At 37.3% G+C, this 23,827-nt stretch overlaps 1 protein-coding gene across 1 annotated transcript in view; it reads right to left on the bottom strand.

Annotated features, from left to right (window-relative positions):
- Positions 1-374: 374 nt before the first annotated feature.
- Positions 375-23,827, bottom strand: part of UBAC1 (UBA domain containing 1) — a 48,503-nt gene continuing 25,050 nt past the window's right edge. The window contains exons 6-10 of the mRNA XM_053695571.1: positions 21,641-21,749; positions 17,430-17,646; positions 15,504-15,590; positions 8,406-8,544; positions 375-2,247 (exon numbers count right to left, since the gene is read on the bottom strand). Coding sequence (XP_053551546.1) covers positions 2,132-2,247; positions 8,406-8,544; positions 15,504-15,590; positions 17,430-17,646; positions 21,641-21,749 — 668 coding nt within the window. The 3' untranslated portion in view covers positions 375-2,131. The remainder of the gene's footprint in view (positions 2,248-8,405; positions 8,545-15,503; positions 15,591-17,429; positions 17,647-21,640; positions 21,750-23,827) is intronic.

The following is a 23,827-nucleotide window of genomic DNA, read 5'->3' as shown; positions in this document are numbered from 1 at the left end:
ATTTGGTCTAATAATTTCCTTGTTTTTTTTTTGTTTTTAAATAATTGTCATATATGTACAGTATATAATCCGAAATTTAGCAGTAACTTCCAAAAGATCTGCTCATAAAATAATACTGTGAAAACAGTTACAATTGTTGTTTTTGGTAGCTACATATCCACTGTTTAGCAATTCAGGGACATACCCCTAAAAAATCTTGAGTACGTTTATCGTATCTAGTTTGCTGTGGCGAAGTACAGAATAAGCACCAGCACTGACCAAGAAGTCACATTCTAGCATGTTGCAGGGCCAGGATCCTTCAGGATGCATACTAGGCATCTTTAAAATTAAATTACAGAGAAAGGGGAGAGAAATAAATAAAGTACGATGGAAAGTTATTTTTTTTATACACTTTTTTAATACACATTTTGAATTTAATGTCCCTTTTAAGGAGGGAATAATATTAATATGATGTTAAAACCAATCTTTGAGCGTGTTCAAAAATACAACAAAATTCTAAATTTCAAATGGTATTTTTCTCTTGTAGGTTAGCTTAAAATAATATAAAATTGGGACGTTAAAAGGAACATTCTAGTGCTAAAATTGCACAATATGTTGGAGCATGTCATTTTTTACATGTGCCTACATAACTGTGTACTTATTCCCCAGCAAATGGGTTAAACAAATAGGTAAAGCCATGCTCAGCTGAAAACCTTGCAGCTCCCAAACAGGAAACAGCCTTGGTGGGGTTGTACAACTGCTGTCCTTGATTGGTTGATCAGCCACGTTCCGCACATTACCTATATGTTTAACCCTTTTACATGCGTGAACAGATTACAAAATGCATTAGTATGTCCTTTTATTTCTGTTATGGGCACCGGAACAGACTTTTATCTAAAACCTTCAATCTTTTAACATATAACATTGTATTTCTATTACAGGTCAAATCATTTGTATTTGGTCAACATGCTAAAAGTGATAGTAAACTTTAACCTTTTTCTTTACAATAATAGTAATCATAAAGTAATAGATGGGGACTTTAATTTATTAAAAGCTTTGTAAACGCTTACTTTTTTTTGTAATAATTACAATTTTATGTCTTGATATATTCCGCTATTCCTCCACCCATAACAGAAACTCTAGTTCTTAATTCAGCGATGATTCAGACTGTAGCCAATCGTAACGTGCCCCCTTTGGCGTCCAAATCCAGGGGCATTATTATTTCCTTGCTGGACGACAAAGGGGGCGCAATATGATTGGCTACAGCCTAAATTGTCACTGAAGTGAGAACTAGAATATCCGTTACGGGCTGAGGAATGGCAGAAAATATCAAGATATGAAATTGTAATTATTAAAAATAAAGTAAGCGTTTACAAAGCTTTTCATGAATTAAAGGGATACTAAACCCATTTTTTTCTTTAATGATTCAGATAGAGCGTGCAATGTTAAGCAACTTTCTAATTTACTCCTATTATCAATTTTTCTTCGTTCTCTTGCTACTTTATTTGAAAAAGCAAGAACGCAAGCTTAGAAGCCGGCCCATTTTTGGTTCAGGCCCCTGGGTAGCGCTTGCTGATTGGTGGTCACCAATCAGCAAGCACTACCCAGGTGCTGAACTAAGCTTACATTCCCTGCTTTTCAAATAAAGATACCAAGACAACAAAGAAAAACATGATAGGAGTAAATTAGAAAGTTGCTTGCTGCTCTATCTGAATCATGAGAGAAACAAATTGGGTTTAGTATCCCATTAAAGTCCCCATCTTTTTCATTTAGGAGTACTAATATTTTAAAAAAAAAGTTAACGTTTACAATCACTTTAATATCCAAATATCCACTTCCGATTTTTTTTTTTTTACATATTCCTTGTCATAATATATTGACAGCACATTACGTCACCACACATCCGACAACCCAAACACCCTAATTTTACCTTTTTTTTTTGCGTGTCTTGTCATCCAGTTGAACGACAATATAAATTAACTAAATGAAACAAGTTTAAATATATTTTTTTTCTGGTTAGGATCTATAAATGAGACACTCCTCAGCTGGACAGAGGAGCAGAAACGTAAGAGAATTGGATAGTCCGAGTTTCCCTTCAACAAAATTCATATTTAAAGTTCCAAGAAATATTGATGGAGGGTGAGAGCCTTTACTACGTGCGATTCAGCGTTTGGAAAATCCTAGAGATTTGGAGCATTACGGGTCCCGTCTCGGGGTCGTTCATCCACTGGGTACTGTTTAGGGGATTTTCAAGCATATCTTCAAATGCTGTTAAAAGAAAAAGAGGGAATTGTTTTAAGCATACACATTTGTAATCCTGACCTTATTTGACTATGTGTTTAACTTCTTCAAAATGGTTAAAGGGAAACGAAACTCAACATTTTTCTGTCATAACTCAGACAGAACATACAATTTTAAACTATTTCCATCTATTACAAAATGTGCTTAATTCTCTTTGGATCCTTTGTTGAAGGAGAAGCAATGTCTACTGGGAGCTAACGGAACACATCTGCTGAGCCAATGAGAAGAGGCTTATATGTGCATCCACTAATCATCAAGCTGATGTTGGAAGGAGCCGAATGCGTCAGAGCACAGCTATAATTGTCATTAATTTGGCGACGAATAACCAATGCAGAATATATGCACATGCCGACTATTTGCTTTAAAGGGACATGAAACCCAAATTGTTTTTCTTTCATGAATTTAAGCAACTTTCTAATTTACTCATATGTTCAAATTTTCTTCATTCTCTTTGCATCTTTTTTTGAAAAAGCAGGAATGTAAGCTTAGGAGCCAGCCCATTTTTGGTTTAGAACCCTGGGTAGTGCTTACTGATGGGTGGCTAAAATTTTAATTTACTAATATCATCAAATGTATTCTGTTCCCTTTGTATCCTTTGTTGAAAAGCATACCTAGGTAGACTGAGAAGCTGCAATACACTACTAGAAGCTTGCTGCCGATTAGTGGCTACATGTATATGCCTCTAGTCATTGGCTCACCTGATATGTTCCACTAGCTCCCAGTAGTGCACTGCTGTCCCTTTAAAGCCACTAATGATATCGAAGCAGCCATCTCAAAAGGCTAAAAAAACAACTTGTAAACAGATCCTATTTCAGCCTTGGCAAAAGAGTACAAAATCATAAACCTGGCAACGTGAGTGATAGTAACATTATACGCATACAGGTTGGCTAGATCTAGGAGTGAAAACAATGCCAAAAAGGGATTCATTGACTTAACTGAAAATAATCAGAGTAAAAAAAAATGAAGAAGTATATGTAAATACTTGAAAAATAATTAGCACAAATAATTGTACAACATAATCCAAAAGCTAAAGGTGCTAGGACTGATTATAAATGGTCATGTGTAGTAGATACAGTTTCTACATACATTATTTATTATATACATTGACTTGTACCTTAAAGGGAGATTTAAACTGGGCCCATTTTGGTATATTTGAGGCCACTATTTGGAAATTATTTACACAAAACTACAACAGTCATAAGACAAATGGTTGTAAAAGCTTCTATGGGAACCTCTAGATGGCTTTGCCATTGGTTTGCCGTTGGTTTTTGGCAATTAGATAGCCGCTAATTGCAGCTGTGCACCACAGTTTGGAAATTCCTGGCAGTCAAGGGGTTATTCAGCTTGTAAGGTTAATTTTTGCTGTAATATAGGGATTACCCTTCCACCTGACACCTCTACCCCCTGATCTCTCCCAATCAGCTCTCTTCCCTCCCCTGGTGACCACCATCTTTACCAGTATGCAGTATATACACACACACACACATATACTCACACTCCCTGAACCCCCCCTCCAACAGCTCTCTTACTCTCTCCTCTCCCACTGTCCACCACCATGTTTGTTACTGGCAGACAGTCTGCCCGTAACAAATTATGACTTTTCTTTTGAAATGTATTTCATATCATTCATTTTATACATTTATCTTTAGTGTAGGGATCCCCCTCACCCTCCCCACCTACCAAACTCCTCCAAATGATCATTTTCTGTAGTGCAGGGCCCCATCCCTCCCCCCTTCCTCTGCTAAGCTGCCTACCTGCCGCCCCCCCCTGCCGCCCCCCCCTTCCCTCCAATCACTCCCACTCGGCGGAAGATCGCTAGAGAGACAGTAACCTTCTCTGTAACGACCGGTGAGCTGGCTTCATATGGTAAGGGCCTTCTGCCCCCTGGTTGCGGCTCCCACTGTCTAAGCTGACAGTGCCGAATGCAACATGCGCCTCTGTGTTGGAGGTACTACAGCAACATTTACTCTGGGCAAAGCACTGTGTCACATTGTACCTACGTCCATATGGCGTAAAGGGTTAATGGTCCTTTGAAGGCATCTACTGAATTTGCTAAAACAACCCCATTAGGCAGATAAACAGATCAGCTGATAACTGCCTATACACGCACTGTATATATTTGTATAATGTAATCATATCCCCTCGCAGACGCCTCTTTACCAGTGTAAATAACTACAACCTTTCCAGACTCTCTTTAAAAGACAAATCTTCCATTCCCCCTTATTAATTTGCCACACTCCTCTTTTTCCAGTTCTATAAATGTCCTTCATAAAAAACTGGTGCCCAAATTGCACTGAATATTCAAGGTGGATTTTTATAAACATGCAAAACCGAAATAGCAATTGCTGAACAAATTTGTTTTCTTTCAGGATATACAATGTTAAACAACTTACTTCTATTATCAAACCTGCCTCATTCCCTTGTTATCCTTTGATGAAGAAGCAGCAATGCACTAGGAAGAGCTAATTGAACACATCTAGTCAGCCAATCACAAGAGACAGATATGCACAGGCACCAATCATCACCTAGCTCCCACTAGAGTAGGATATCTGCATATTCTTTTTCAATAATGGATACCAAAAGAACAAAGTACATTTAAAAGTATAAAGTAAATTTAAAAGGGTCTTAAAATAACATGCTCTATCTGAATCGTTTAGATATTTTGACTTTCCTATCCCTTTAACAAAAATAAATACCTCTAACATACAAAGCATTTTTTAATTTTTTTATGTCACTAATATTTTGGGTGCAGCGTGAGAAACCAGATTGTGTGATTGTTCCAAATGTGACATACTACAGTCTGCTAAAGGCCATCTCTGCAGACCCAAAGGTATTTATATCTCACTTGTAAAGTTAGAAATTCGATGACACGGACGTCTTGTGTTATGCATCAGCTGTGAACGGTCACACATCCTGCAATTGTAATTAACATAAAATATTGTTGTATACAGAGCAGCCATAAGAGAGGCTAGCAGTGACATGCTGTGTATTTTATAGATTCAATTAGGATAGACAGATTACATAAACTAGAATAAATAGATGAGATAGACAGTCAGGCAGATACAGAAATACAGAGACAGATAGAAAGTCAGACAGTGAAAGTCAAACAGACAGTCAAACAAACAGAGAGAGAGTCAGGCAAACAAACAGAGAGAGAGTCAGGCAAACAACAGAGAGAGAGTCAGGCAAACAACAGAGAGAGAGTCAGGCAAACAACAGAGAGAGAGTCAGAGAGCAGAGAGTCTCAGATAACAGAGAGAGTCAGACAACAAACAGAGAGGGTCAGGCAGACAGAGAGAGAGTCAGGCAAACAGACAGAGAGAGAGTCAGGCAAACAGACAGAGAGAGAGTCAGGCAAACAGACAGAGAGAGAGTCAGGCAAACAGACAGAGAGAGAGAGTCAGGCAAACAGACAGAGAGAGAGAGTCAGGCAAACAGACAGAGAGAGTCAGGCAAACAGACAGAGCAGACAGAGTCAGAAAGAGCTATGCCACTGGTTTTCAAACCTTTCCTCAAGCCTCCTCAACAGGCCAGGTTTTCAGGATTACCTCGGGTCAGAGCAGGTAAATTAACCATATTTACTAATCAGCTGATTATTTCACTGGTGCTCGAGTCTAGAAAGCCTCACAATGTGGTCTGTTGGGGAGGCCTGAGGACAGATTTGAAAACCAGACAGACAGACTGACAAAGGGATAAACACATAGATAGAGATAGACAGACAGACTGAAAGACAAAGGGATAAAACACAATAGAGATAGACAGACTGACTGAAAGACAAAAAGGGATAAACACAGAGATAGACAGACAGACTGAAAGACAAAAGGGATAAACACATAGATAGAGATAGACAGACAGACTGAAAGACAAAGGGATAAACACAATAGAGATAGACAGACAGACTGAAAGACAAAGCGATAAACACATAGATAGAGATAGACAGACAAATAGATAAATCAAGGACAGTGATTCCCAGTCAGGGAGTCAGGACAAATTAGCATCACAAAGCAAGAGAGAGCAGGCATGAGAGTGAGTGCTGGTGAAATATAGAACGTGTGTGTAGTAATATATAAGTTACACGTTGGCTGCCTAAAAAATGTAAGAAATAAGACTCAAAATCAAACTGTATTAAAGGGACAATCAACAGTTATTGTCTAAAAAAGATAGACAACGCCTTTACTACCCATTCCCCAGCTTTGCACAACTAACATTGTTATATTAATATACTTTATAAACTTTAAACCTCTAAATGTCTGCCTGTTTCTAAGCCACTACAGACAGCCTCTTATCACTCGCTTTTTTTATTTGCTTTTCACAACAGGAGACTGCCAATTCATGTGTGCCATATAGATAACATTGTGCTCACGCCCGTTGAGTTGTGCACAACACAGCACTAATTTGCAAGTCGATAAGTAATAGTCATGTGATCAGGGGGCTGTCAAAAGATGCTTAGATACAAGATAATCTCCAAGGTAAAAGGTGTATTAATATAACCACGTCAGCTGTGCAAAACTGGGGAATCGAAACTATAATCGCGTTTGTATACAGTCGGAAAGGTTAGGCGATTACCTTTCTAAAGTTGGGCCTTGGGGGTCTGTAGCTGCTTAGATGCCTGAGATACAGGCTTCTAAGCAGCATGCCCCCCAATTCCCTATATTGTCCATTGTTAATTTTAAATAAAGTTGCACGGTGACGTCATCACGACATTGCGAAGCCCTGGCGATGTCTCTCACTATTCAGGCCAAATCGCCGGGGTGAAAGTAGGTGGGAGCCCCCAGATTGCCCTCAAGGTGGGTGAGTGCTAGCGACAGCTCTGAGCCGTCGTCAGCACCTGTCAGGGACAATTTGTGACGGCTCAGAGCTGTCGTTAGCACTCAAACCCCATTACATGGGTACTTTTGGGGTACTGCTCAGTCCCCCGTTATAAAGAACAGAGATAGCCAGGGTTAAAGAGAAGTGGCACTGTGGATGAATTTGTAAGTTTGGGATAATTCCATGCAATTCCCATTCTTTATTATCCTAAAACCTACCATGCAATTTTAAGCAACTTTCTAATTTACTCCTATTATCAATTTTTCTTCGTTCTCTTGCTATCTTTATTTAAAAAGCAGGAATGTGATGCATAGGAGCCGGCCCATTTTTGGTTGAGAACCTGGGTTATGCTTGCTTATTGGTGGGTAAATGTAAGCCTCCAATAAGCAAGCGCTATCCATGGTGCTGAACCTAAAATGGGCTGACTGCTAAGATTTACATTCCTGCTTTTAAAATAAAGATAGCAAAAAAACGAAGAAAAGTCGATAATAGGAGTAAATTAGAAAGTTGCTTAAAATTGCCTGCTCTATCTGAATCATGAAAGAAAAAATGTTTTGGTTTTTTTATCCATTTAAGTTAAACATATCTTTTATACCTAGCATATGTTAAACTACTTGACTAATTTCCTTAAGAAACTTCCCCCTAACAAAAAAAAAAAGATTAAATAAAATGGAAACAAAGTTTAAAACATTTTTTTTACAAAAAATATTTAAATAAATATATAATAAAAAAAAAAGTTTCAATAAATATATAATAAATACAAAAAAAAAATGTTTCAATAAATATATAATAATAAAAAAAAATGTTTCAATAAATATATAATAAATACAAAAAATAAAATAAAAAATATTTCAATAAATATATAATAAATACAAAAAATAAAATAAAAAATGTTTCAATAAATATATAATAATAAAAAAAATGTTTCAATAAATATATAATAAATACAAAAAATATTTCAATAAATATATAATAAATACAAAAAATAAAATAAAAAATGTTTCAATAAATATATGCTAATAAAAAAAGTTTCAATAAATATATAATAAATACAAAAAATAAAATAAAAAATATTTCAATAAATATATAATAAATAAAGTTTCAATAAATGTATAATAAATACAAAAAATAAAATAAAATATATTTCAATAAATATAAAATAAATAAAAAAAAATAGGCAAAAAAGTTTATAGAAAAACAAAACCAATTAAAAAGGCTAAACAGATTATAAATAATCAGGGCATTAAACAAAAATATGAATTTGCCCATATTAGTCAGAGTCTACATTTGTACAGAGGATGGTACAAGGCACTTACCTAACAGTGTTTTAGGATTGGTTAGGCCTAGCTGAACTACGGGATTATCAAGGATGGCTTGAAATAAGGGACTATTGGTATCAATTCCTTTCTCTAGATCCTCCGGCGAGGGCTTCCGGTCTCCCAGCAGCCATTCACACTGCAATAAGACACAGCAGGTTAGCGAGTCTGTTTCACACGAGTCAACGACAGACACTTTGCTTTCTGGGTAATGTAAATACAATCAATACATTTGCCAGTTGCTTCAGTATATGTAGGAAAAAGAGAAAGCTTCTGATCTTTAAAGGGACACAAAACCCAAATTTGCTTCATTCTCATGTTATTCTTTGTTAAAGAGATATCTAGATAGTTAACATGCACATGCCTGGAGCACTACACGACAGGAAATAGTGCTGCCATCTAGTGCTCTTGCTAATGTATAACATTGCTGCAAAACTGTTGCAGACATGTGCACACTCCTGAGCTTACTTTCATGCTTTTTAACAAAGGATAACAAGAAAGCAAAGAAAATTTGAAAATTGTTTAAAATAGTATATTTTATCTGAATCATGAAAGAAAAAATTGGGGTTTTATGTCCTTTTAAGTACAGGAACAGCAAAGCATAAAAGACAAATAGTGTATCAGACTAGGTCTATAATAGTTTATAAAACGGCTTGCTGCAATTCTAACAAATTAACAAGTGAGTGCCCTCTAGTGGCAAGTACCAATATCAGAAAAAAATTTAATTTATTTCATGCTAGCCATTTACATTTTTTACTTAAAGTGGCACTGAACCCAATTTTTTTCTTTTGCAATTCAGATAGAGCATGCAATTTTAAGCAACTTTCTAATTTACTCCTATTATCAAATGTTCTTCATTCTCTTGGTATTTTTATTTGAAAAGCAAGAATGTAAGTTTAGATGCCGGCCCAGTTTTGATGAAAAATCTGGGTTGTTCTTGCTGATTGGTGGATAAATTCATCCACCAATAAACAAGTGCTGTCCATGGTTCTGACTTTCTTTTTCAAATAAAGATAGCAAGAGAACAAAGAAAAATTGACAATAGGAGTAAATTAGAAAGTTGCTTAAAATTGCTGCTCTATCTGAATCATGAAAGAAAAAAAAATTGGGTTCAGTATCTCTTTAAAAAAGGGACACAAAATGTGTGTGTTAATATAAATATCCCATCCCTGAAACTCTGTTGCCTAATTTCATTTTTTTAACCCTTTATTTCTTTTATCTTCCCCCAGTTGTCCAGCTCCTTAAAGGGACAGTCTACACCAGAATTTTTATTGTTTATTACCCATTCCCCAGTTTTGCATAACCAACACGGTTATATATATATTAATACTTTTTACCTTTTGTGATTAACTTGATTAACTCTAAGGATCTTCTGACAGCCCCCTGATCACATGACTTTATTTATTGTATAATGACTTGCATTTTAGCCAATTAGTGCAGTGCCTGTCACAAGCCACGGGCGTGATCACAATGTTATCTATATCGCTCACATGAACTAGCACTCCCTGTTGTGAAAAGCAAATAAAAACGTATGTGATAAGAGGCGGCCTTCAAGTACTTAGAAATTAGCATATGAACCTCCTAGGTTTAGCTTTTAACTAAGAATACCAAGAGAACAAAGCACATTTGATGATAAAAGTAAATTGGAAAGTTGTTTAAAATGACATGCCCTATCTGAATCATGAAAGTTTATTTTTGACTAGACTGTCCCTTTAAGAGTAAGCAGAACAGAATAAAGCTGGGGGTTGAACGTAAATAAATAAATAACCAGGGTTAAAAAAAAAGAAAGTATAATGGTTTGCATTGAAGTTTCAGCATAAATACATTATTAAAGATTATGGCTTTCATAAAAAAATTGTCCCTTTACGTTGTGATGTAATCCAGTTTTAAGAAAGTCCCATGTTTTCATATCTTTTTTTCACAACATGTAGACTGGAATGATAGAGCCAATCAGAGGCTGTAACAGCTGAGCCATACACAGTGATTCACATACTGGTAAGGATCCTGCGCATACTCATTGCTAACAGAAAAACTAAAACATTCAGTCCAGACTATTTAAAAATAGATACATTGACTGAAAGGGAGGAATTTATCTTAAAAAGGACATCAAACCAATAATTTTTAGTCATGATTCAGATATAACATACAATTGTAAATCATTTTCCATTTATTGTTTTTATCTAATATGTTTAATTCTCATGTTATTCTTTGATGAAGAAACTGTAATGCACTGGGAGCTAGCTGAATGCATTGGGTGAGCCAATAACAAGAGGCATATATGTGCAGCCACTAATCAGCCGCTCATAAACCTACCTAGGTATCCTTTTCAACTAAGGACCCCAAGTTAACAAAAAAAATAGATAGACTTAAAATCGAAAGTGATTTAAAATAACATGCTCTATCTAAATAATAAAAAAAGGGTTTTATGTCCTCTTAAAGCATCACTTCCATAACCATTTAATAGTAGATTTAAAAAAATTTAATGACAAAATATATGTTTATAAACGATAAAGAACACAAACTGGCTCTGTGAATAATAAAAAAAAAAACAACAGCATGCATTGTGTATTTTACCAAGTTTCCCTGTAATTTGCACCTATAAATTATTTTCATTTTTGGACAGAGAGGGCAGCGCACTGCATAATTACAAGGACAGTAAATATACACCATCATGTACTATGTGCACTTCAAATGGGGAATTATAAGACCTCCTTAAAAAAGAAACCATTTCCCCTTGATAGCCTTATTCTAAGGTGCATTATAAGGGGGTAAAGGCAGTCAGAGGCCATACTGTCCGCTTTGTACACTTTAAAGTAACGCCTTCCTGTGAAGGGTTAACGTTTCAGGTGCTTAGAAGAGATGGACAGTGCCACCTATCAAGGGGGGTAATATAAGCAGTTTCTGGGGGGAAACTATGGAGGGAGTGCCCCATACCATACATTCATAGGCACATACTTTTGATGATGGATTGTCCAGCCCTACTACACGCTATACAGTGATTACTTAGATCAGTACACAAAGTTTGTTTACATCTAGTCTCTGACTGGCCACAGTAAAGGAGGCCAGGAAAACCAGAGGTCTTTCAAAGGGTTTATCTCTGAATTGCCCTGGCTTTGTAAAACCCTAATAAAATTAGTAGCAGATGCCTTTAAAATATGTATTGTTTATGCAGAGCTTGTGCACTGTAGTGTTTTATTGCAGACATATATGGGTAAGTAAAAAAAATAGATATATATTTTTAGGTCACTATTATTTGTTATGATGTACTCAAGTGTTCAATTCACATTTGTATTAATATAATATGAACTTGCGTAGGCAAGCGCAAGCAATCCTGTTTTCCCTGGTACTTGCACACGGTATCAGTCATGTGATCTGCAGCAATCCCCTACTCAAAATATCTATCAATTACATGTGTCAAAAATATATATATATTTTTGCCTCAATGTTAAATAAAAACTGATTAAATTTAAATGAATACTGCAGTATTAGTTTAGTACTTCCTACTAATAAATCCTCACTGGCTGATTAGGACAACACAATGCAAGAGAAACAACAACAACAAAAACTTATTTAGGATAGGAACGTGCGTTTACAAAGAAAAAGCTTAATGCAATGTCCCCTTAAAGGGACAGTATACTGTGAAACTATTTTTCCTTATTGTACTCGCAATTACTTGATATACCAGCTGCAAAGCATAGAATGTATGCGATTTGCATTTTCAGGCCTATTTGTGTATATGAAATAGCTTGTTTTGAGCTTTGAAACCACAACCTATTAAAACGGGTTACAGATAAAATTAGACCTCATTATGTTATCACTTTGTGTACACACACTTGCTTCCTTATATTATAACTGTCTGTAAACCAAAGCCCAATACTTATAGAGAACTGGAAAATTAAATGTTTTTAGTTAGTTATCGCTTATACACTCCACCAGGAGTGTAATTTCTTCTGCTGGCTGTGTTTACATAACCTGTCAATAGCCTGAGCATAGTTTGGGATTAGCTATTTCAATTGCCGAAATAAGGGTAAATGAGCTATTTGTAAACAATTTAATACACTCCAGCATGTAAAATGGATCAGGGGGAACAAATTAATTGGGGGAAATGTTTTGGGTAAACTGTCCCTTTAAGACGTGACAGCGATTAGCTGTATTGGGTGCATTTCGCTAATGGATTGCGTTGTCCTAACATGGACACTAAATTCTCCACAAAATGTTTCATTAGTAAAATAAATGCAATATACTTTTACTATTTATTTAGCCTGCTATGGGATCCAGAAACCCAACCCTGCAACATGCTATACAGTGACTGCTTGATCAGTGCAGGAACTCATTTATAGCTGTTTCATAGTCACCAAAGCAAAGGAAATAAGTTAAAGGGACAGTAAAGTCATTTTTTCCCCTCATGATGAAATTGAGCATGGGATTTTTTTTTTTTTTACTAATTTACTTGTATTATATAATTTGCTTAGTTCTCTTGGCATCCTGTATTGAAAAGCACAGGAGCAGCAATGCATTATTGGGACTAGTTGCTGATTGGTGGCTGCACATATATGCCTCTTGTCATTGGTTCACCCAGTGTGTTCAGCTAGCTCACAGAAGTGCATTGCTGCTCCTGAACAAAGGATACCAAGAGAATAAAGCTAATGTGAACTGGAAAGCTGTTTATATTTGTATGATCTATCTGAACCATGGGTTTTATAAACTTCTATTCTGAAACAAGACAGTGGTTCATATTCGTGCAGACATCATGGAGATTGCTCACTGGTTGACAACAGCCCCAACTCTATTGGTGGAGAAAGAAATTCCTCAATCACCCTTAAAACAAAGAGTAGTTTTATTTAGGACAGGAATACTGTGTTTTCCGCATGCAATAAAATACCCTTTAATGCCTCATTAAATATCCATCCACTTTGCTAACAAAGGGAGATGTTAAATTATTTTTTTACATTTGCTATTTGTGCTGACGTATTTTAAATCTTTACAGTTAAAGGCGCATAATGGTGCAGACATAACACGCTAATGCGTTAGACAGAGCACTGTTTGCATAAAACTGTGTTTGGCCAGCTCTATAAAGACAATGCCCTACTGGGAGCTAGCTGAACCAGCGATAAGAGGCATGTGTGCAGCCAGCAATCCCCAGTTAGCTACCTACCTAATTATGCTTTTTCAGCAAAGAATTCCAAGAGTAGTAAATTTGATAACAGAAGTGTTTTAAACCTGCATGTTCTAAATGAATTGATGAAAGTTTTATATTTACAGACAATAGGCTGAATTGGTTTTTACTTGGCAACAATTAGGGCTAGATTTATCTCTGTATGTGCTTCGCCTGTAACTGCGCCCCAGCTCGCCTCCGGAGAAGCGCACATGTGCGCCTGAAATCATCAAAAAAATAGACGTAACTTTGCGCAGGCGAGCTGGGGCGTAATAATGATGAATTTCGCCTGTCGGAAAAAGCATTTACTCCCTATTTATCACAGTACATCCCTATAAATATTTACAATAGATATATGAAACTAGAAGCGCTTGTCTCAACCAAATTATGAATAGTTAAAAAGGAGGAATCAATAAATTTCCAATAATCTTAATAATAGTACACACTTATGAACTAATCAATTGGTCAATGTTCTTACTGATATAAATGTCTGTAATGTCCATAAGCTTTGATGTTATAAAGTGTAGCAAATGTCCTCCAGCGTTACACACTTTGTATCAGTCACTTTTCAAACTGCTGCTCACAGGGGGTTGGCTGTTTGTCCGGCAGCCGGGTAGAGTAATCCAAAGTAGAAAAGATCTGGAGCGCAAAAAGAAAAGGGAACTGCAATAGTGTGAGATCCAACAACACTTTTAATTAGCACGCAATTAAAATCTACTCACAAAATTTCCAAATAAGTCAAGCACATAGCATCAAACATGAAGAGTATTCCGGTGCTTCTCTCACGGCTGTATCCTTGCAAGACTCGGCGTGTGACGTCACCACCCGATCTACTTGACTGCAAAGGGGTTAAATGCTGTCAAAGTTGTAGTGGTGTCACAGCTGGTGAACCAATCAGAAGAAGGCATACATGTGTATGGGCCAATCACTGGCAGTATTTTCACCTGGAGGAGACTGAAGTAGTTCCAGGAGGACGTTAACTATGTTCTTGTCCCCTTTAATTCCTTCTCCGTAAAACCTTCTCCGGGAAATCTAACCTGCAAATCCCTTCTCCCAATCACATGTCCCCTGCTGAGTTGTTTTGTTCTCTGGAGACAGGTGCAAATAGTCTCAGCAGTGAAGATAAAACACGCCGAGTCTTGCAAGGATACAGCCGTGAGAGAAGCACCGGAATACTCTTCATGTTTGATGCTATGTGCTTGACTTATTTGGAAATTTTGTGAGTAGATTTTAATTGCGTGCTAATTAAAAGTGTTGTTGGATCTCACACTATTGCAGTTCCCTTTTCTTTTTGCGCTCCAGATCTTTTCTACTATAAATATTTACGCCACCATGTTTTGATTATTAAAAAAGCGTTTTTTAGGTAACTATTTAGCTTATATTTATATTATATAATGTTTCTGTGCTGTTTTTGCCATATGTTAATTTAAGATCGCAAAAATAAATATATATATATATAAAACTGTTGGTACCCGTATTCGCCTGTGGAAGCGCAAATTTCTGGCAATAACAGTCTCTTCATGGCGCTGAGCCTTTCAAAAATTAGTTAAAAGAATAAAGTACTGCATCACAAGATGTAAAAGCACGTATTATAAGGGTGTTCGACTCAGTCTGTATGGCGAAATATACAACACGCAATTAAATCCGAAATTTCAGTTCTCTATCGGCGCAAAGCAATGATAAATACGAAACTGGGCGTATTTGTAGGTCGGGCTGTTAAATTACGCCTATTACTAATGTATAGTGTTGCACTCGGGAGCGCGCCCGTGCGCCTAGGCGAATGCAAGCGGAGTGCGAAGAAGTTTCTTTCAGATTTGTGCAATTATAGGCGCAGAGTGCTTTGATAAATAAGACGATCAGTTCGTATGTGCCATTTTGGACGGAATTAAAGGAGAATGGCTTTGATAAATCTACCCCTTAATGTACAGCCAATTAATACTCACAGCAGCGTCCTGCTGGTTGTTATTCACTAACAGAGCATCAACAACTTCTTTTTCATCAAAACCCATTTCCATCAGTGCGATGACGGCCTGTGAAAACAAGAAGAAAGTGAGACTTAAAGGGACATGAAACAAAAAAAATGTTCTTTCATGATTCAGAAAGAGAATACAATTTCAAACAACTTTCTAATTTACTTCTAATATCTAATCTGTTTCTTTCTCTTGGAATCATTTGTTGAAGGAGCAGCAATGCACTAATGGTTTCTAACTGAACACATGGGTGAACCAATCACAATCAGTATATATATATATATGCAGGCACCAATCAATAGCTAGAAACTAGGTTCTCTGCTGCTCCTGAGCTTACCTAGATAAACCTTTCAGCAAAGGATAACAAGAGAAGAAAGCAAATTAAATAATAGAAGTAAATTGGAAAGTTGTTTAAAATTGTATTCTCTATCTTAATCAAGAAAGATTTTTTTTTGTTATTATGTCCCTTTAAAAAAGAACCAGTAAATTCAAAATTAAAAACTTTAATGATTCAGGTGGAGCATACTATAATATATATACTTCTTAACTTCCTTCTCTTCCGGAAGATCTTTTCACACTGGAGGTGAGAGGCACAGATGGTGTTTTAATTTCTAAATATTACTGCACATCTTCAGTGTGCTTAGTGCTTCAGTCTTTGAGGGAGACACTGCTGTGGGGGCTACATTGTTAGGTCTATGCACTTACGGCTGTATTGGACCAGCCACTTAGTGAGACTATAGGGGGACTACATTGAGGGATTTATTTACTCCCTAAAATTTTGGAAGTGAGAGAGAGAGAAGAGAGAGAGAAAGAGAGAGGAGAGAAAGAGAGAGGAGAGAAAGAGAGAGGAGAGAAAGAGAGAGAGAAAGAGAGAGAGAAAGAGAGAGAGAAAGAAAGAAAGAAAGAGAGAAAGAAAAAGAAAGAAAGAGAGAGAGAGAGAGAAAGAGAGAGAAAGAGAGAGAAAGAAAGAAGGAAGAAGAAAGAAAGAAAGAGAGAAAGAAAAAGAAAGAAAGAGAGAGAGAGAGAAAGAAAGAGAGAGAAAGAGAGAGAAAGAAGGAAGAAGAAAGAAAGAAAGAAAAGAAAGAGAGAAAGAGAGAGAGAGAAAGAAAGAAGGAAGAAGAAAGAAAGAAAAGAAAGAGAGAAAGAGATATGAAAGACTTTACTTTCTATGTACCATGAAACTCCTGGGTAAATATATAGCATCTCTAGCTATGCCTACACCACTCAATTTACAGAAAAAATAGAAAAGAGAGAGAAAAAAAAAAAAAAAAGAGAAAGAGAGAAAAAGAAAGAGAATACGATGACAGATCAGGTTAAGTATCCCAAGCAAATATTAATATAACAAACTAACTAAAGGGCTTTGTTTTCTATTTACCATCAAAAAGGTTCTGGTTGTGACGGAGAGAACAATTCAAGTATAACGCTCAAAAAGAGCACGCAAAGGTTTCTTATGATTGCTGTCTGTTTTTACATGGTTTTAATCATCAGGCACTATAATTGTTGCACTTTAATTTGAGCTGCATTTATCATCCATGGGCGGACAGGGACATACACATTCGCCCCCATCTGCCCGATCTCTCAGTGTGCAACTCTGCACCCTGCCCACGCATAGCCAATAACGCACAGGCAGAAGCTGTCAATCTCCCCGATCAGATGAGACCTAGGAGATTGAAATTCTCCACCTAAGAGGTGGAGAACAGGGAAGCAGAGGTCCGATGACCGCTGCTTGATAAATACTGACTGCAGGTTCGCTTATGTGAACCTGCAGTCAAACAAGGGAGAAAAGCTTCATAAATCTAGCCCCATTTATACAATATATATAGAGAAAGAGATAAGAAAGAAGAGGGAGGAGGAATGAGAGACGAGAACAAGAGAGGGACAAATACAAATTTAACTTACACGTGGATCTGGCCGGAATTCCCTTTTCCTTCTGATTTTCTTGAAGATTTCTGTAAGTTCATCCTTGGGGTCTTCTCCAGATGCAATAGCCTCTGCTTCAGCTGGCACTGAGACTCCTGTGGCTGCTTCTGCGGAATTCTCACACGGCAGTGGCGCATCTACTGTGGGATCATCCGCGTGCTCAATTAGCCACTCCATAGCCTGAGTTACTGACATGCTAAAGGGGGGAAAGAACAATGCACAGTGAGATTTGGGGTAGGTAAATATTACTAAAACACTACAGAAAAGTTAGGGATGTTTTTAAGATTTTTAGGCAATCTTTATTTAAAGGGACAGTGTACTCTATGTTCTTCACCTTTATTTTCTCATTTGAAATAGGCGATTTTGCCTTTTGTATCCCCACCTATACTGAACATTTCTGGACTTAAATTTCCGGTTCCAAAAAAACAAAAAGAAAATGTAAACAAGGAGGTTTAGACAAAATAATACACCCAGTAGGGGGGCTGTGGCAGAGAGGTACTAAAATGTTAATTTTCCATTGTTCTATGCATTGACCTTTGAGAAAACAGTAATAAAGAAGATAATGAGGACTTTGCATAAAAAAATTGACTGATAAGATAACAAGGTATTGTCTCCCTACAAGAACAACCCATTGTATTTGGTTGTGGTTTCAGTTAGCAGAAATAGCTATTTCATATACAAAAATAAACATGAAGTAATCATTTCCCATAGATTTAAACTCTGCAGCTGGTATAATATAACATGAGAATGTCGGGAGCGGGTGGGACCGCTACATCATGGCAGGGAGTGGGAAGGAAAAAGATCTGGGAGGAGGGTATGCTAATGAGGGGGGGGGGGGCAGCTACACTACGGAAAAAAGTTTTTTGTTTCTTTAGAAAAAAATAACAATAATTTAGAGCAAACTAGGTACTGGCAGACAGCTGCCAGTACCTAAGATGGTGGCAAATAGGTAGAGGGGGAGGGTTAGAGAGCTGTTTGGGGGGGGCGATCAGGGAGGTTGGGTGGTAAGAGGGGATCCTACACTGCAGAAATATATAATAAACTCTCCCCCCCCCAAAAAAAAAACCCCCACACCTTTTATTTTTATAATGTCAGACTTTCTGCAAGTACTTAAAACGGGGGTGACTTTTGGGGGGGGGGGGGGGAGAGAGACGTTTGAGAGGGGTCAGGGAGGGAGATGTGTCAGGTGGGAGGGTCATCTATACACTAAAGCTAAAATTAACCCTACAAGCTACCTAATTAACCCCTTCACTGCTGGGCATAATACAAGTGTGGTAAGCAGCGGCATTTAGAGGCCTTCTAATTACCAATTTTTTTTAAAAATTTTTTTTATTTGATCGCATTTGGCAGTGAAATGGTGGCATGAAATATACCAAAATGGGCCTAGATCAATACTTTGGGTTGTCTACTAAAAAAATATATATACATGTGAAGGTTTATTCAGAGATTCCTGACAGATATCAGTGTAACTTCTAATTTTAAGGGGGAAAAAATGGTTTGGAAATAGCAAAGTGCTACTTGTACTTATTGCCCTATAACTTGCAAAAAAATCAAAGAACATGTAAACATTGGGTATTTCTAAAATCAGGACAAAATTTAGAAACTGTTTAGCATGGGAGGTTTTTTGGTGGTTGTAGATGTGTATCAGATTTTGGGATTCAAAGTTAGAAAAAAATGTGTGTTTTTCTCCATTTTGTCCTCATATTATAATTTATTTTTATAGTAAATTATAAGATATGATGAAAATAATGGTATCTTTAGAAAGTCCATTTAATGGCGAGAAAAACGGTATATAATATGTGTGGGTACAGTAAATGAGTAAGAGGAAAATTACAGCTAAACACAAAACACCGCAGAAATGTAAATATAGCGCTTGTCCTTAACGGTAAGAAAATTGAAAAATGGTCTGGTCACTAAGGGGTTAATCAATGTAATTTAAAAAGCTTACAGTCTGGTGAATTGAATAGAATAAATAATGTTCAAATTTCTGTATACATAATGGCTCTATATGGCAAGTTAAAGTCCTGTGCCACGTTGGCTTGTAAACTTTAAAACTAAAGATGTGTGCCAATATCTGTAAAGCTGATGCCCTCATGTAATCTCATATCCGTCAGCTGTCTTGGTGCAAATAAAGTCATTTCATTTGGAAGTCTTGGCCACTCTCCGACAAATGTAAGCGCCTGGTTATTTAGAGACCCTTAAAGTGACAGTAAACGTTCAGAATAATGTTATATAATGCTGCACACAGTGCAGAATTATATAACATTATTTTAGCGGTAACTTCAAAAATGAAAAGTATTTCCAGATTTTGAAGAGTAAAGTTGAACTCCACTCCAGGATCTACTGAGCGGTCTTGGATATCCAAAGCGCTATTGGACTAAATGTAGCTCGCTCCCGCTACTAGACCAGAGAGGGAGTGAGCTACATTTAGTCCAATAGCGCAACCGGGTGTGCTGTGACTAGACAACACTATAAAGGGGTTAAACACAAAGTTAAAAAATAATTTAGGAGCTGCAGAGCACTGCTGGGCCTGAGCAGAAAATGGCCTCTGATCCAATTGTAGATAGACTCAGGAGCGTGCACGTGTCTTTAGCATATTAACAAACATTATTCCAAAAACTACTGCCATACACGTGCACGCTCCTACTAAGGTTTACTCTTCAAAAAAGGATACCAAAGGAACAAAGATATTTTGGTAACATAAACCATGAATATTTAGTTCTGACTTTACTGCATCTTTCGGCAAGTTAAATGTGCTGTGCATTTGCTGCAGATTGTATTTTGGAAACATTAATTAAAAAAACAAAAAAACAACCGGAGTTCCATATCAGGCTAAAGAGATAAAAATGTTGGAGATATGGTTCAGCAAACTCACTTGAAAGTGCCAAATGTATATGTAAATATTTATTTTTAAAATAAACAAGGAGAAAATAATTATTTTAAACAACTTTCCAATGTACTTCTATTATCAATTTTTCTTTGTTTTCTTGTTATCCTTTGTTGAAAAGCAAGAAGGTTAGTTCAGGAGTGTGCACGTGTCTGCGGTAATATATGGCAGCAGTTTTGTTACAATGTTGTACATTAGCAGTAGATGGCAACACTATCCTGTCATGTACTGCTCCAGGTGTGCTCACTACCTATCTAGATATCTCTTCAACAAAGAATAACATGAGAACAAAGCAAATCTAATTGAAGTAAATTTGATTTTTTTTTTAACATATTCTCTGGGAGATATTTAACAAAGGTCTGGCGGACCTGATCCGACAGTGCGGATAAGGTCCGCCAGACCTCGCTGAATGCGGAGAGCAATACGCTCGCTCTCCGTATTCAGCATTGCACCAGCAGCTCTTGTGAGCGGCTGGTGCAACGCCGCCCCCTGCAGATTCGCGGCCAATCAGCCACCAGCAGGGAGGTGTCAATCAACCCGACCGTACTCGATCGGGTTGATTTTCGGCGATGTCTGTCCGCCTGCTCAGAGCAGGCAGAAAGGTTATGGAGCAGCAGGCTCGCCAGAAAAACGGGCCCTCAAGCTTCGTCTGGAGCTTGATAAATGGGCCCCTCTATCTGAAAAATGAAAGAAATCATTTGGGTTTCATGTCCCTTTAAATGTATAATTACATAAATTACCACGGAATACAGTAGAATCACACAATAGAAAAGACTGCAATAGTGATTTGATAACAGAAGTAAACTGGACACTTTTTTTTAGATTGTATACACTAGATGAATTGGGTTTCATATCCCTTTAAAAGGACCAGTCAATACAGCAGATTTGCATAATCAACAAATGCAAGATAACAAGACAATGCAACAGCACTTAGTCTGAACTTCAAATGAGTAGTAAATTATTTTCTAACAAATTTTAAAGTTATGTATATTTCCACTCCCCCTGCATCATGTGACAGCCATCAGCCAATCACAAATGCATATACGTATAGTCTGTGAATTCTTGCACATGCTCAGTAGGAGCTGGTGACTCAAAGTGTAAATATAAAAAGACTGTGCACATTTTGTTAATGGAAGTACATTGCTGCTCTATCTGAATCATGAGAGTTTAATTTTTACTTGATCGTCCCTTTAAACATTCTATATTACAATGTTAGCTGTCCCTTTAACCTATCTCCCCCCAAATCGTTGAGAATACCTTGGCTATCCGTACCCATATAGCGCCAAAAGCTAAAACTACATACTGATTTAAGCGGAGACCTTTGATAGCTCGGCTCTCAGGGAACCCCATCTCTGTCAGCTGCCTCAGCGCAGATTCATCCACTCGATCTTCCTCATCTTCATCCAACATGGCTGAAATTGAAATATAGGCATTAAAAAGAGCACCAAGTAGAAATCAAGTGATGATATTTAGCTTAAAAGAGACTAATAAAAACAATGTCATTTGTTAACCCTTTCCTGCCAGGGTTAAAGTGTCTACATCAGAACAACTGTTCCAATGTAGACAAATTGAAATCATGCGATCGTGAGATTTCAATTATTGGATCGGGTCTGGGGGGCATCCCTATAACCCTAGGAACGTCCCCCAGACCGCGATCAAATCCAGGAAGCGCAGAAGGCTTCAGGACAGCCGTTGGCTAGGACGTTCTATTCCGGCATAACGGCTCTAAAGCCCAGTGTAATTATGAGGGAATAGAACGGCATTAAAAGGTTAAATCATTTTATGATACCACAAATGCTTATAGCGGTTTATTTACCCCCTGTAAAAAGAGCTTAGATTAGAGTTAAAAGGGACACGAAACCCAAACAATTTCTTTCATGATTTGGATAGAGAATACCATTTTAAACAACTTTCTAATTTACTTCTATTATCTAATTTGCTTTGTTATCTTGGTATCCTTTGTTGAAAAGGATACCTAGGTAGGCTCTGGAGCTGGGAGCTAGCTTCTGAATGGTGGCTGCACATATATGCCTGTTGTCATTGGTTAATCAATGTGTTCAGCTAGCTACCAGCAGTGCACTGTTGCACCTTCAATAAAGGATACCGAGAGAATGAATCAACGTGGTTTAAAATGGTCAATTCTATCTGAATCGTGCACTCCATTCCCGATCCTGAGCTGGGCATAGCTTGTGAGCAAATCAGCAAGGACATACACAGGTAGCCACTAATCACTGATCAGTTCTGCTCAGGAACATGATTGGTGAGCAAGTTTAAAGGGACGCAAAAAGAAAATGGTCTAATTTGTTATATGCAAGTAATAGTGGAATAATAAAATGTTCTATATGTTTAACCTCTGTATAGAGATTAAACACATTTTTCAAGTCAGCTCCAGAGCAGTAATCAACTACTGGGAGCTAGCTGAACTGTGAGTCAATAACAAGAGGCATAGGTGTGAAGCCACCAATCAAAAGATAGTTCCCAGTAAAGCATTGCTGCTACTGAGCATACCTAGGTATAGTTTTCAACACAGAAGACCAAGAGAACATTTGATGACAAAAGTAAATTACAATTTTAAACAACATTCCAACTTACTTCTATTATTTAATTTGCTTCATTCTTTAGATATCCTTTGTTGAATAAATAGCAATACACATGGGGGAGCCAATCAAACAAGGCATCTATGTGCAGCCACCAATCAACAGTTACTGAACCTACTTAGATGTGCTTTTCAACAAATGATATCAAAAGAATGAGCAAATTAGATAGTAGAAGTTGTTAAAAATTGCATGCTCTTTTCGAGTTTTCATGTCCTTTTAACCAGGAAAGTTTTATTTAGTCTTGTCCTTTTAACTATGTATTTAACTCTTTGGCAGAAGTTATAGCGGTAATGTTAAAGTGCACGAGACATGCATGCGTCTCAGTATACCTTAGTATGCTCTCATGGAAAGGAGCTCAGTTTCAGCAAAGGAGAGTGACAGAATAGAAGGAAACATTTACTGTACAGCCCTTTTAAGCAATCAGTGTGTAGCATTTCGCAGGGTCTGATGGCTGAAATCCGTGGAATGCACATCAGCCTCTCTCGGGAATTGGAAATATAGCAAGAGTAGCAAAAATACATAATAAAAGTACATTACAGATAGTTTTACTATGCAGAATGAAACATTTTACTGATAATTTAATTTGTATTTACTGTGTGTGAGAGGCTGACAAAACATCTGAATGTAGAAGCCACTCAGGAGCCAGGGAATGATTTAACACAGGAATGTATGTCGTAAAATCCCAAACTAGCATGGTCACAGGGATGTTAACCTTTTAGCGCCGTTATGCCGTTGTATTCCATCCAAACGGTGCTGGGCTTTAGCGCCATTAGAACAAAATACAAAGTCATAGCCATTTGGCTGCCCTGAAGCCAACGGCGCTTCCTGGATGTGATTGCGGTCTGGAGGGCGTGCCTAGCGTCATAGGGACGCCCCCCTGACCCGATCCCATA

The sequence above is a fragment of the Bombina bombina genome, chromosome 12, assembly GCF_027579735.1.
Source record: "Bombina bombina isolate aBomBom1 chromosome 12, aBomBom1.pri, whole genome shotgun sequence".
In the NCBI taxonomy this organism is placed as follows: Eukaryota; Metazoa; Chordata; class Amphibia; order Anura; family Bombinatoridae; genus Bombina; species Bombina bombina.
The sequence above is the reverse complement of the archived record's forward strand: the minus strand, read 5'-3'. Positions and strand labels throughout refer to the sequence as shown.